The 13,679-nt window shown below is 51.1% G+C and overlaps 6 protein-coding genes across 6 annotated transcripts; 2 read left to right on the forward strand and 4 right to left on the reverse strand.

The window, feature by feature from the left end:
• Positions 1–146: 146 nt before the first annotated feature.
• On the reverse strand, positions 147–3,125 carry BO87DRAFT_413547 (uncharacterized protein). Its single transcript, XM_025626579.1, has 2 exons — positions 868–3,125; positions 147–795 (listed from the first exon to the last, which is right to left on the reverse strand). The coding sequence occupies exons 1-2, from the start codon at positions 3,002–3,004 to the stop codon at positions 614–616; spliced, it is 2,319 nt and encodes a 772-aa protein (XP_025482940.1). The 5' UTR covers positions 3,005–3,125; the 3' UTR covers positions 147–613.
• A 136-nt stretch (positions 3,126–3,261) lies between these two features.
• Positions 3,262–4,894, forward strand: BO87DRAFT_373838 (phosphotyrosyl phosphatase activator). Its single transcript, XM_025622647.1, has 3 exons — positions 3,262–3,983; positions 4,031–4,382; positions 4,432–4,894. Exons 1-3 carry the CDS (start codon positions 3,352–3,354, stop codon positions 4,846–4,848), a joined length of 1,401 nt encoding a protein of 466 aa, XP_025482941.1. The 5' UTR covers positions 3,262–3,351; the 3' UTR covers positions 4,849–4,894.
• On the reverse strand, positions 4,874–6,248 carry BO87DRAFT_404507 (Saf4/Yju2 family protein). The gene is made up of 2 exons (XM_025625865.1): positions 6,142–6,248; positions 4,874–6,085 (listed from the first exon to the last, which is right to left on the reverse strand). Exons 1-2 carry the CDS (start codon positions 6,152–6,154, stop codon positions 5,028–5,030), a joined length of 1,071 nt encoding a protein of 356 aa, XP_025482942.1. The 5' UTR covers positions 6,155–6,248; the 3' UTR covers positions 4,874–5,027.
• An 819-nt stretch (positions 6,249–7,067) lies between these two features.
• Positions 7,068–7,741, reverse strand: BO87DRAFT_450564 (uncharacterized protein; the record flags this gene model as incomplete). Its single annotated transcript, XM_025628418.1, has 1 exon — positions 7,068–7,741. The coding sequence occupies exon 1, from the start codon at positions 7,602–7,604 to the stop codon at positions 7,068–7,070; it is 537 nt and encodes a 178-aa protein (XP_025482943.1). The 5' UTR covers positions 7,605–7,741.
• A 147-nt stretch (positions 7,742–7,888) lies between these two features.
• On the forward strand, positions 7,889–11,215 carry BO87DRAFT_413550 (uncharacterized protein; the record flags this gene model as incomplete). The annotated part of the gene is made up of 3 exons (XM_025626580.1): positions 7,889–7,910; positions 8,173–9,038; positions 9,076–11,215. 3 exons carry the CDS (start codon positions 7,889–7,891, stop codon positions 11,041–11,043), a joined length of 2,856 nt encoding a protein of 951 aa, XP_025482944.1. The 3' UTR covers positions 11,044–11,215.
• A 300-nt stretch (positions 11,216–11,515) lies between these two features.
• BO87DRAFT_456510 (uncharacterized protein) lies at positions 11,516–12,369 on the reverse strand. Its single transcript, XM_025628732.1, has 2 exons — positions 11,860–12,369; positions 11,516–11,805 (listed from the first exon to the last, which is right to left on the reverse strand). Exon 1 carries the CDS (start codon positions 12,279–12,281, stop codon positions 11,880–11,882), a length of 402 nt encoding a protein of 133 aa, XP_025482945.1. The 5' UTR covers positions 12,282–12,369; the 3' UTR covers positions 11,516–11,805; positions 11,860–11,879.
• Positions 12,370–13,679: the final 1,310 nt, after the last annotated feature.

The raw sequence follows: 13,679 nt of genomic DNA on the forward strand, positions 1-13,679 counted from the left end.
CTAGTAAATTTTGGGGAGGGAAAAGGGTAGGGAATAGTCGAACCGGAGGAGAGGGAGAGAGGAGGGGGGGGAAAGGCGGAAAGAAGGGAAGAATGGAGAGAACCCACCGCATTGGCCTCAGGCATGGAATGGGCGGTCAGTCAGGAGGTCAACTGATCTATTGCCTGTCAACTCTTATTATTCCCACTCACTATTCTCACTATCTCTGGTCTAGCGATCTACCATCGAGTATTCGTCTCGCGTTCAGACCACTGCGCTCCTTGTCACGACCAACTCAAGTATTACTGCTGCTGCTGTTGCAGCTGCTGGCCACGGTTGGCGTCTCCCAGCTGGTTGGATCCCATGGTTGCCATTGCTGGGGGCTCCGCATGTTGTCCCCCCTAAACCGGCCGTAAAATAAACAATGCCCGTTGTTGGTTCCATGGTTCCGTCCACGTAGACTGACAATCACATCCCAATTTTATTCACGCAATAAGAGTACCCTGGCAAGGAATCGCTAAGACAGTAATAACTAATGCTAAAACGGGGGAAAACCAACAACACACCCGGGGTATATGACACGACTGCGCTCAAAACTATCATTACCGCAGCCAAGATAAATATATTTTCATCATCAATCCACCACCTTCAACAACCACCCCCAATCCCAGTGGTCTTCTCCCCTCCGCGCCATTTCCCGGATTTGCGGGAGCATTTGGTGATACAGTCTTTCGCTTTGTTTACGCACTTCTCTCTCCCCGCGTTGACCGATGCCATCGTGGTAGAACTCACAGATTCGATGGTAGCGGTCCGGACCTAGATGCATCTTGTGAGCATGTCGCGCTGCTGCGTTTTCCTTCCTGCCAAGCGGACGAGCTTGAAACTTACCCTGGAATCGTTGCAAACCCTCGACAAGAGCGTAGCCCTCTTCATCTGTCCAAGCCTGTCCCGGAGTGGTCGGCTTCGTCGGCTTGGACTGGCCCTGCTTAGCAGTTTTTGTCGGCGCCTTCGCATGCCTATCAACCTCCACATCTTTCCGGCCCTTTTGCAGGCGCCCGTTTTCAAGCGATTCAAGGAGTCGCTTCAGGGGCAGACGCAAGCCCGGGCTGACGGCCCGGCACGCCACATATTTTCCCCGAACAAGACCGCCGATCTGATTGTATCGCCCTAGCAGTACTCTCATGGCATGCTGAAAATGGCCGTATGCTTCCGGGAAGAGTCGATGATCCACGTAGTAAGCTTCAAAACAGACGAGAACAAGCCGCACTAACAGCGGGAAGATTTGGATCTCGAATTCTTCCACCAATGTCCCACCTCCCACCTCATCCCCTTGAGTCGAAAGCGTGTAAGCCTTCTCCAGGTGACGGCGTCCTTGTTTGTCAACCGCGTCAAGCGTCGCGCTGCAGTTGCGCACGTCATACTCTGGCGGTCCAATATCAGACGCCAGGTACTCGATAATACCTTTGTAGACCTGAATTAGGGAAGATATTTTATGCTTTAGAGGCTCAAAATCAAAATCAACTTTGTCGTCATTGGAAGCTATGTTCCGAGGGCACATGCTCTGGACAAGCTTTTTCCAATTGGAGCCCTGGCCGTCAAGTTCAGAGGCTTCCTTGAACCACGCGCTATCTTCCGGGCGTTCAGCCCCATGACTCTGCTGATCCGGGTTCTCTTGGGTAGGTCCGTCCTGGGTGGCAGACCTGGCTATGGCTCCCTGGGAAGCAAATCCCGTAGCATGTTGTTCCCCACGGTGGTTAGCGTCACGGGAGGGCTGGGGATTATCGGCGGGACTCTCTCTGGGAACAAAGGAGCTGGTCTGCTGACGAGCAGTGGACGTTGGGTGTTCGGGCTGTATGTTATTTTCTCCGGCCGTACCCTGTGAGCTCGTAGTCGAGTGTCTCCGTTTCGTGGATTGCCGTGGTGGGTCTGAGGACCGCGGACTTGCTTCCGCAGAATGATGCTGAAGGTCATCCTCGGATGAGCTAGGTTCAGGCGAAGGCACCGATGATGAGGATGGCTCTGATGGTTGGTATGGTGGGTCTTCGTCCTGTGTGGTGCCGACAATATTGGCTTCTTGGTTTGGTGTTCGCGTTTCATTATCCCTCGATGGTCCACCCGCTTGGTGGTCCACCGTTTTGGGGATATTAGATGATAAAGGCGTTGCTGTATTTATCTCAACCGCAATTGTGGAAAATCGCTGTGTCGATGAAGCATCACTGCGGCTGGAGTCTCGCCTATCGGCCGGCTGTTCGGGTGCATCTCTCCACGGATTGTTGCTCGTATCTTCATTTGATTCTACCAATGTTGGTTCTGAAGCTATGTCGCTGCCAGACAGTGTCTTGGGTTTACGACCAGGAGTCTCCTGGCTGGAAGATGGTGATGGGGTAGGCTGGCCGGTAGACTGGTGGGCGTCTCCATCATTATTTGAGAAAAGTTCCACTTCTGATGCCAGATCTTCGCCATCAAGCATCTCTTCGTCATTCTGGGACGATATATGATCGCCTTCATTATCACGTTCAGCGTCGCTTAACGAGTAATTTTCGGCTGGAGTCTCAGCACTTGGGCATGGGGAAATTACATGACTGTCATCCCCGAAACCCTCTTCTGCCTTTTCTAAAGACTGCACCTCACCTGGCTCATCTGACTGATCGCCAGACCCGTGCTCGGATTCTGGGCTTTTGGGAGGCTGCAACATTTGATCGCTCCCATCCTGAGTGGATCCATCAGGCACGGGTTCCGAGAACCTTAATGACCGACGGGGAGTGACTTCGATCGGGTGGGCGTGTCTTGGCCTTTGGGGGTCAGTTTGAGAAACCGGACCAAACTCATCAATCATGTCGGTAGCATTTCTCCTGACAGAGTACGTGAGCCGACGCGAGGGATGCGGGGTGGCGGGACCGGGTCGATTCGCCCGGGACGCAGTCCTCTGCGTGTTAGTATCCATGAGGCCATTCAAAAGGTCGACCGCTTGCAGGGTGGAATCGCGCTTCCTCCTCCGCTGCACAGGACGCGGCGAGTCCGACATATTGAACACCCATGAAATGCAGAGACAGCAGCAAAGCAAAGCAAAGCATACCAGCCCCCCTGGAAAACAATAGCTGGACCTAACTGGACCTGTCAAGCCCGTCGGGGATCAGGGACGGCGGCGAAGGAGCTGGTTGGTGGGAAGCTTGGATCGCGAGGTGCTTCCCGTGATCGGCGGGCGTCATCACTTGGCCGCCTTATCGATAAGGCCCCGCCCCCTGCCAGATTGCAAGCCAACCTTCCTCCATCCTCCCCCCACCATCCTTCATTTCCCTTTTCTCTCCACCTACTTCCACATTCGTTTGGATACCATCTGTCCAATTCCTTTCCCACGCGCTTAGCTACATCATGGCCGCGGACCTCCCTTCAGTCCGTGTGTTGCCCACCCTCGACCCCGCGGTGGGGCACACATTCGCCAAGCCCACCAAACGCATCCACGAGCACAGCGATGTCTCCGAGTTTCTGTGTTCTAAAGCTTACGTGGACATTATGACATTCCTCCTCCAGCTAAATCGGTCAATGTTTCCGTCCAAGCTAGAGGATGGGCGTGTTCAGACCTGGCCCTTGAATTCTGATGCTGTGGAGTACTCCGCGCCGGTTCGTCAACTCCAGCAGCTGCTCTCCAAGCTAGAATCAATTCTCGAGGAAGCTCCTCCCGATAAAGGCCCCCGTAGATTTGGCAACATCAGTTTTCGGAGGTGGTACGAGATTGTTGAAAGTCGTGTTTCCAGCCTTCTTGAGGAGTGTCTCTCTCAGGAAGTCCTCAATCGCAAGTCAGCGGACCCCGAGGGGCCTACGGCAGCAGTAGAGCTCAAGGCATACTTTCTGGGAAGCTGGGGAAGCCCTCAACGTCTAGACTATGGTACTGGCCATGAACTGAGCTTTCTGGCCTTTCTGGCCGGGCTCTGGAAGTTGCATGGTTTCCCCCAGAGCACTCCTGGTGTCGAAGAGAGAGCTATTGTTTTGGGTGTTATTCAGCCGTGGGTATATCGCTAGCCTCTGATTGAACGACACTGATTATTGCTAGGTACCTTGAGCTAGTGCGAACAATTATCAAAACCTACACCTTGGAACCGGCCGGTTCCCACGGCGTGTGGGGACTGGATGATCACTCTTTCATTCCCTATATCTTCGGCTCAGCGCAGTTTGCTCCAGCTATATCGGAGACGGATCGAGTGCCAGAAGAAGGTTCTTTGCCGGATGCGCCTGACCCGACCGGTGTTGCCAAGGTGAACGTGGTGGAACGGGAACGACGTGGAAATCTCTACTTTTCTGCCATCGGCTTTATCTACGACGTCAAGAAGGGCCCATTCTGGGAGCACAGTCCAATGCTCTACGATATTTCTGGCATCAAGACCGGCTGGGCCAAGATTAACAAGGTATTTGTGGTGCAGGTGGAGATGTACTCCGTACACTAACTGGAGACAGGGGATGATTAAGATGTACAACGCCGAAGTGCTGTCCAAGTTTCCCGTGGTACAGCACTTCCCGTTCGGCTCTCTGTTCAGCTGGGATCGCGATCCAAACGCCATACCTCAGCCCTCTACCGTCCACACGTCGTCCGCGCCACAACCTCGACAAACCGAAGCTCCCCAGGCATCTGGTCCAGGAACTAAAGCCCCATGGGCTACATCTCAAGCTGTCCCTCCAACCAGCGGAACTGCCGCACCCTGGGCAACAGCACGAGGTCCGGCTAGAGGACCAACTCTGCCCGACACGTCCCGGCTACCTCCCGGCCCGATGGCCCCGACGAGGGCCCCATGGGCAAATGCAGCCCCAGGGCCGGCTCCTGGTGCTGCCGACCCTCAAGGGGACGTAACGACTAAGGCACCCTGGGCTAAATAACCGGCTACTCCTGCTTGATCGAGCATTTTCTGTACTTATACCCTTGCATGATATCATTTGCATACATAAGTGAATCGTAAAAAGTTGACATGCCGTTATGCCATAACTCCAAACCCGGGGTATCATCCGTTTTAAACCAACGCAACGCCTCGTAGAGATGCAAGAACCACAGGATACACTCACTCCGAATCCGACGCATAGCTCACCAACGCAAGACTCGGACGGGGTGTCTCTCCCACCTCCCCAGAGCTCTTCTCCATCTCCGAGCCATTCTCAGCACTCTCCTTCCCATCACCGGACTTACTCCCAGAGACAACCTTCCTCCTCTTCACCTCAGGCCTCCACGCATCGGAATCACCACTCAAAAACGGATCCACCGCAGCCCTCGTATTCCCCCTCAACTCACTCCGAAAAGCAGCCTTCCGATCCTCCAGCACCTCCTTAGCCTTCATCCTCTTCCCCTCCTTCTTCCCCCCAGCAGCCCGCACCTCTTCCTCCCCAAACAACGGCTTCATCCTCGCCCTCCGTCCATCCACCGCACCCTCCCCAAAATCCACCAACCCGGCCCTGACCCGATCACTCTCAATCTCATCAACCACCTCAATCCCCAAACTCAACTTATCCTTCAACTTCTCCCTCTCCTCCTCCTTCCTCTCCAACCCCTTCCTCTCCGCCCGAAAAACCTTCCTAATCCTGCGACTCTTCTCATATGGATCCTCCCAATCCCTCTTCTGTCTCTCCTGCAACTCCAAAATCCGATCCCGTTCCTCATCCCCACGCTTCTTATCCACCACCTTCCCCTCTAACCTCTCCAACGCATCCATCTTCCCCTTACTATCCCCCCCAGTAATTATTTCCCCCACCTTCCTCCCCTCCTCATGAACTCCATAATCCCTCCTCCGCGCCCCCGAAATAACCACATACTCCGTGTTCTTCGGGTCTGTGTGTATCTCGATCCACCCGCCACAAGCCCCGTGCTTCATTCGAAAACTGTATACCGGTGTGCTGTAGTAATTCCCGATTTTCTTTTTCTCGGCGTTGAAGCGGACTCCTTGTCCGATGATGGTCTCGTGCGGTTGGCATGTCGTGCACCAGATCGCGAACGGCATCTCGAAGCGCACGGTTAGGGCGCCGGTGGATTGTAGGTTGCGGGCGCGTGAGCCGAGGGGGTGTTTGTTGTGGAGTTTGTTTCCCGTTGTGAGGCCTTCCAGGTCTGGGGGGACGTAGCGTCCCATGTCTGGGGGTGGTTAGTGGGATGTGGATGGTGAGGGGAGGGGGGTGTATGGGACGTACTGAAGCCTTGCATGGTGGGCTGGTGGGTGTGTGTGATGCCGCAAGTGGTGGTGTTGAGGGTATAGAGATGTTGCTCGGCGAGCCAGCGCGACGGCGGCGGTTTGGGGCGTTGGACGTGACGATAAGGTTGATGCGATGCGATGCGCATGCGATGCCGCTGCCTTGTTCCGAGGTGGTGTTGTGCTGATGAGTCAGCTGCATTATCGATGTGCATAAAGTGCGTAGGTTTCAACGTCATCTCTCGGAATTGAGCACCGAAGAATCATGTCTCACGAGACTAGTTAGAGGTGAGAGATATTGATTTGGAAGATGGAACTACAGCTACATTATCTGTGTCAAAATTCATCAGTGGACTCCTGATATCTTGCAGGCTTTGGAATTTATGTTATTACTCAAGATAGTACTCATGACTCGCAAACGATCAATCAAATCATATAATTCTTTTGAGTGTAGCTAGTGTTAAGATAGGAAAGTAACCCACGGTCAACGCCGACTTGATATCGCCACCTGGGAAACGTCTCCAGACTCATCGGACATCTTCTCCTATACGGAGATCAAAATCCTCAACCCTGCCAGCCTTTAACACTATTATTCCAAAGCTGAATAGAGAAAGTCGGGGACGCGGGAGGCTTGAGGAGGCCAGAGCCGTATAAGATTCCCTCCTCCCAATTGCGCGGCGCGACCACTTCGGTGGGCATAAACCAGTTCACGAAAAACCTAGGCGGATTTGGTCAGCTTGAGGGGATTGCTTAGGAGTACACTGGTATAACTTACAGGGTAGATGATTCGGGGACCCAGACCAGATCTTCACAGGTACGATGAATAGGAAGCCATCCCCAGCTAGCCATTTTTCTTGAGAGAGCAGTTAGTGATTGTCTTCGGGATATCTAACAACTAATCGGATAGTCAGGGATATGGAGGTCTGCTCACAGGTAGTTCTCCTTAAAGGAATTACGAATTTGGTCACGGACACAGTACTCCATCGACCAGAAGATATCATCACTCTCTTCATCTCCCAAGCAAATACCTGAGATCACCTCTGAGACCACCCAGACTATGAAACCCCCAGGTACTAAGCTGTCGGCATCTTGTTTTCCCTCCAAGCTGTCCAGAAGTTTAGGGGTAAAGGTCGAATTCTTGAGCATGAGCTGGCGGCACGCTCTGAGCTCACGGGGAATCCAAACTTTCGCTTGCTTGGCTCGTACTTCGGGGCGGTCGCCGACTGTCTCCTCTGTAGGTATCTGCTTGTAGATCCTCATATTTCCGTAAATTGGCGGCTTAGAGCCCACTTGTCGTACCTTCAGCAAGATGCAGGCATATGGACGACACTGCTTGGCAGTTCTTTGCTCGCTGCCCTGCATAACCACCTCATCTTCATGACTCAGAATGCGCCATCGCTTTTCTTCCAGCTCGACGACGACGCCTGGGCTCACCTCCTCCCGACCAAACCAGCGAGGAGACATTATTGTCACTATGGATGGCCATGTTTTAGCACTAAATATGATAGTAGGTATCCTAGTGCTGTGAGAATAACAGGCCGTATTTTATGGTTTGTAGTCGTCATCATTACATGTTGAGGCGCGAACTACAGCTAAAAGCAAGCGAAACAGCAAAATGCAAGCAACACGAAGAAAGGGAATGGAGCAATAGAGTGGTCGTATTGACTATATAGAGCGCGCAGCGAAACGAGCACGATGAGCTGCTTTGTTGTGGCGGCCTGAGCGCCAACCAGGTTGACCAAGCCTACATGACTGCCTCAACATTACATTGTATGTCGCCACTTGAAGCTGTGTGAACCACAAGTGATATTCAGGTCTTCATGTATAGGTTGACCCTGTTAATAATGTGCCTCGTGGCTCAATTAGTGGCTTCATGAGCAGCGCAATGAGGGATCGGCGCGCTAAGCCCCGCCTCCGCCCTCTCTCCAGCCCGAAAGAGTAAACGACAAGGCTGACAGGCGCTTCACGAGAGAATATGAAGGCCCGCCTCCCACTCCACTTCTTTTATTCAAATACACTGCTAGAATGGCAGGTTCCATTCAGAACATAGTGGCAACTCCGCTACATGCTGTTGCCGAGTCGAACATTGCTCTTGCCCATGTGAACTTTGACTTCTCACTGGTCAAAGTCGAGGCGCCTGCCGAACTTCAACCCGTGGGAAGACAGCTTTCTCAAGCCCGGCGACAGTCTGCGGAAGACGGTTCATTTCACATTCTGGCTCGGCGCCTAGGTGTGCTATTTGATGATGTTCTGCCGGAGGTACCACTATTATTGGAGGCGTATGGGACTCGTGCTAGTGAAATAGCCCAAGAGACTTCCCAGAAATTACACCAACCGAGAAACATCGTGGATGGGTTCTTTGGAACTCATCTAGGCATTGATAGCACGACAATATGGGCTAGTGCAACTAGTGGCAGGTCGGTACTTCGCATTCATCTTCTCGCATGTTTTTTGGCCCGCATCTGGACTCATCAGGAAGCAACGGGGGTTTGGAAAGATATTGTAGAACATCGTCAGGCAATGATTAGAAGACAAGCTCAATCATCTGAAATCATGGATAACTACTTGGCGCAATTAGCTGCCGCCCATGAAATCGATGAAGCGCTACTAGCAAGCTGGGATTCCAGTGCTCGAGCCTGGTTACAAATTGCAGACCAAGCGAAGAAAAAAGAGCAGATCCAGGTGCAGTTAATTGTCAACAACCGTTCAGTGGCAGTAAAGGACCAAGAAACTTCCGATGACCAGCCATCTCCGAAGCCAAACAGCTATGACAGTGTTATGTCTAACTTTAACCGCGCCTTGACTGCGATGGAAAGCTTGATCAAGGGGGAGCCCCAAAGAATAACAGACGCGGGAATCATGCTCGGCTTAACCTCGTGGCATCTCTACCCGGATTTGGTAGTACTTACATCAAGTACAAAAGGAGATATCCCAGAAAGATCGACTGGTGAAGGAAGGTGGAATCATCACTATTGCAATCGCTCCCGAAACTGGCCCGCGTGCAGATGGAGTATATTGGTCTTTGCCACTGGCGAGTCTTCGTTACTACGGCACTGTTAGACGAGAACGATCGACTCTGCATGACTCCAGAATCTCAGTGGAGCAACTACAGGCCTTAGCACTTGGTGCTTCTTTGGGCTCCTATGATAATGCAGTTTCTGCTGCAACATTCATAGGGTCACTCTGGAGGCTCTTTCATTATATATACCAACTCAAATTGCATCAGATCGCCGAGAAACCACTGGAGCTTCCCGAGGACTTATCACGGTATAGTGTGGTTGACCTTATCGACGATCGGGAGTCGCTTAGGTCAATCATGAAACTGCTACAACTGATGTTCCCCCTCAGAGATGGCATCGAATTGCTGCTCTCGGATGACTCTGGAGAGAGACAGATCGCAATGCAACTCTTGCGATACGGCACCAACTATGGAAGATCCTGGCTTGGAAACGATGCAAGCTCATTGTCGGTGTTCCTTTGTCTAACCAATCTGCAACCCCTGCTCGGAATGATTCGATACTCTGGTGAACGAATCAATTTTCTTCGCACGCTATGCTCCAAGTATCAGCTCAACCCGTCTGAATATGTGATTCGCTTCCGAACTCGGCACAACTCGTGGGCATTCTCGCCTATATCACACAACCATCCCGTAGGTGTTCATGGTGGCATGAAAAGGAAGCGGGATGAATATGAGGCATCAGATGCAGACATTATTGAGTGCGTTGAAGTCCCACCAGGAGAGGACTGGATTTGCATTGCTACGCCAGCGACATCGAGGGAACATGCTGTTCCAACCAACGCACCTGTTGCCTTCGAGGACATATTTGCAGAGCTTATGGAAGACAATCCGCAGACCAGAGAATCCGTTCTATTTGACTTTGTGTTCGGGGATCATAACCTCGCAGCCGTTTACAGAAGGCGAACCATCCAGTCACCACCAAGTAATAAGCCACTTCCGAACACAGTTCCACTGTCAATGGTCCAAGATCTGCTTGATAGAAATGCTTTGATGCCCGAGAAGGTGGCCGAATACATATTGGACCGGTTCGGGTCGACACAAGCTCTTCATGAGAACTCACTTCTCGCTCTTGGACGGGTAATAGACTACTGCAAATACTACTTGCCTCAGGCTACGGTATCTATGAGCGTCATAAAGAGCCCTATGACCTCGTGGAAATGGGTCCCATCATTGTTGCACCCGCTTGATCTATCAGCCTCTCTCGCCACGCAGCAAGCTCGCGAAGGGTCTATTCCTAGCTCCGTTTATTTGAGTCTACTATCTCGAGAACATGCATTTGCAGCTATCCTCCAGTTTGAGTCCGGTACAATCAGTCTGGATACTCCAGACCTTGAAGCGGTGTTTGCAATTTCCAGTGGCAACTCCCTTTTCATTGCCAAGCAACTGCTATACGATCCTACTCCAGCAGATAGAATCGCGCCCTATGCCGTTTCTCATGCCATCGGAAACGTGGGGAAACCGGGTATTGCTCTCCTTGTTTCCCCGCCCGAGCTGGAGATACGAGAACACACGCTTGAGCGGTGGCGCCTTGTCAACCATCATCCATTTGATGGAAACCCAGTGGGTGGAAGGTTTGACGGTACATCGTTGCATTTGTCATTTACTGGATGGGATGGGCCTGTGAGCTTGGATTCTACCAGCTACAGAACCATGGAAGCCTACTATCTTCAAACAACCATCTCCGTCAATGATGGCGGGGAGTGGGTGGGAGATGTGGATATCCTCAAAGGACTGACTGATGTTCAGTTCCTAGCTTATCCTTCTTTCTCAAGAGGATTATGCAATCACGATTGCAATCACGATTCTTTCTTCCAGACAGCCCTATTAAAATCGGCTGGAATGGTATCTATTGATTGTTGGGAGGAGAATTCTAGATCCCCCTGAAGGTGTTCTCGTGCTCCGTTCCACACCGGTAACATCTAATGACTCCAGGAATTGGCAATGGATGGTCCGATTAGCTGCAATAAGCATGGCATCTTCCAAGGGATACAAATGCTTCTGTTTACCTCTAGATAGAGACATTTGCTGGACCTGTATTGGACAGATAGGTATCGACGGAGGAAAGCAACTTGTCGTGTGCTAAGTATGAATCAGTACTCTGCAATCTTGCTATCAATTTTGGAGTTCAAGGGAATGAGCTCAACACCTTTCCGACATGACCGCTAGTTATCAAGGGTAGTCGTAGACCCTAAGGGCCTCGTGCTATTTGCTATTATCGAACAATGACCAAATGCATAAGTCATATCAGCCATAGTTGTACTGAATTTAACAGAGACGTGCGACACTGATCAATGGAAGTGCATTATCAAATGAGCACAAGCAACTCCACACGGTCATGAACCATTTCAATCAGACTCTGCTCATAGACAAGTGTGGAGAACTTCGAATAGTCCAATGTCAAACATCAAGAACGGCAAACAAGCAAACGCCATACAAACGATGCTGAAAAGATGCGTATGAGAGCTCAAGTAATACAAATAACAACACCAAAAGCCAATGAAGTGTCGAAAAGAACACCAGAGTGACGAAATTTACTCATTCTCTCCCGGAACCAGACACCATTAATTCGACCGATCGCTCGACCAATTCATGACTCGTTATTATAGAACGCAGATCGATGTGCGGAGCAGCCAAAGCCTCTCAGCCCTGTCAACCATGTCAGCATGCGGTCGCAATATAACATAGCCTAGCCGCACTCACCCTTTGAGAAATCAAGTCTATCAACCGAAAAATATACGCTCACCACTACCAACCACAACATCATCCGGCACCTTGAAGAAAAAAGATGCCAAATCGGACCCGCCACCCGTGGCGCCCCCCTTACTCGCATTTCCTCTATTCGCCGAGATATCACTGGTTCGGGTGGTCCTGTTCCCACTCTTACTGTTGTGGTGGGCGGTTGCAGTATCGGTCCATGTGGTCACATTCCTACTGCTGTTGTAGTTGGTGGTCGTATTACCGCAGTTCTCCGAAGTCGTGTTGCCACAGTTGGTCGAGGTGGTATTTCCGGTGTTGTTGTTCCAAGAGAAGCTGTTGTGGCTTCCACCGTAGGGGAAGCCGCCGTTCCAGGCCCATGGGTTTGGAGTGTCATATTTGCCTCGCTTCCAGCTTCTGTGACACATGATGTGTTGGGAATGTTGAGTACTAGGATGATTTGATTCAGCGTCTAAGTAAGCAAGAAGTAGTAAGTGAGAGAGAGGTGAACTCTAGTTTGAGAAGAATGATCAATGTCTGCCATCCGTGTATTTTGGCTTAATTTATAACCAGATATCTCATTACTTCATTGCAAAGGCCTGGCTGCACAGGTACCTGAGTGGCTACTTTGGTGGCAAGGAGTTGAGGAGTTGGGTACAAGGCGTTCAGGTAACTCCGAAGTAGGGGCGCAGATACCGCAGGGAATTCGGCGTGCTGTATGCACAGCCACAATGAATCTCCTGGGAGAACAGAAATCGTACCAAATGATGCCATAGCAGTTCGGAAGTGAAATGCACTGCCCTGCACTTTGAGCTTGATTCGGCCCTAAATCCATTAAGTCTAATAGCAGTACCGCAAAGCACACACTTCTCAAGTATAGTGCAATTGACGAATTAGGGCAATTGCAGTCTATCTTTAACTGACAGTTCCGTTTCTTTCTTTCGAATACACACTTTTTCTCTACAGAAAGTCTGATGAAGCCAAAGCACATCGTAGCAAAGGCGAACTGGTCCCCATTGACAAGGCTGTGCTGGCCAGCCGCATATTTCGAGTCATGCCCTGTTGATCCCTACCGAAAGGGCAAAAAGATCATTCAGATAATATGCATCTATATGTTGGCTACGACAAATTTGAAGGCTTGGGTAGTGTTGCATGTCATAACACCAATATGGCGGTGGATGTGGATCGGATATGTCTGTCCGACACGCCGATCGCTGGGACGATTGGACAACTCCTATTCCACGGCCACCCCGTAGACACGTCCTACACATGCATACGCTGACCATTGCTGCTCGCAAGCTGTCTAACAATGCCCGCCATCTTTCACTATGTTAGGGCAGGCTCGTCGATCTGGCAAGATATACCCCGCGGAGAAGGATGAACAAATAGAAGAAAAAAATAACACAGAGTTTGGCGATTGCTTCTCCACTTCGGTCAAGCTTCAAATCGTCTAGCCGTCGATGTGCCGCATCTTGTCGAGTCACAGGGTCTTATTATCCACCGGCTCTCTATATTAACTCGCTCTTTACCCTCACCTACTTTGCGTCTTTCGCTTAAGGAATCAAAATACTAATCAGACCGGGTATTTCGCCAGAGGTTTCCATCACGTGCAGACTTCGGACAATGTCAAGGGTGGAGATGGTGGCACGCTTGAACTCTGAGTACCCTCATTAGTCAAGAGGCCATGTGGCTAAGCGTAAGGACACGGGATTTGTATAGCTGCTTCTATCAATGTTCCATGTTCTGGAGGCTATGGCACAATCACACATTAATATTGTGAAGTAAACTCGTGAGAGTGCGACAAAAGCTAGAGACTCGTGCATTGT

Source organism: Aspergillus neoniger, assembly GCF_003184625.1.
Source record: "Aspergillus neoniger CBS 115656 unplaced genomic scaffold BO87scaffold_6, whole genome shotgun sequence".
Taxonomy (NCBI): Eukaryota; Fungi; Ascomycota; class Eurotiomycetes; order Eurotiales; family Aspergillaceae; genus Aspergillus; species Aspergillus neoniger.

Coding starts and splice junctions, on each gene's coding strand:
- BO87DRAFT_373838 (XM_025622647.1), top strand. CDS start 3,352: ATGGCCGCGGACCTCCCTTCAGTCCGTGTGTTGCCCACCCTCGACCCC. Junction 3,984..4,030: donor GTTTTGGGTGTTATTCAGCC/GTGGGTATATCG, acceptor GATTATTGCTAG/GTACCTTGAGCTAGTGCGAA. Junction 4,383..4,431: donor GCTGGGCCAAGATTAACAAG/GTATTTGTGGTG, acceptor AACTGGAGACAG/GGGATGATTAAGATGTACAA.
- BO87DRAFT_413547 (XM_025626579.1), bottom strand. CDS start 3,004: ATGTCGGACTCGCCGCGTCCTGTGCAGCGGAGGAGGAAGCGCGATTCC. Junction 796..867: donor GGGTTTGCAACGATTCCAGG/GTAAGTTTCAAG, acceptor AGATGCATCTAG/GTCCGGACCGCTACCATCGA.
- BO87DRAFT_456510 (XM_025628732.1), bottom strand. CDS start 12,281: ATGTGTCACAGAAGCTGGAAGCGAGGCAAATATGACACTCCAAACCCA.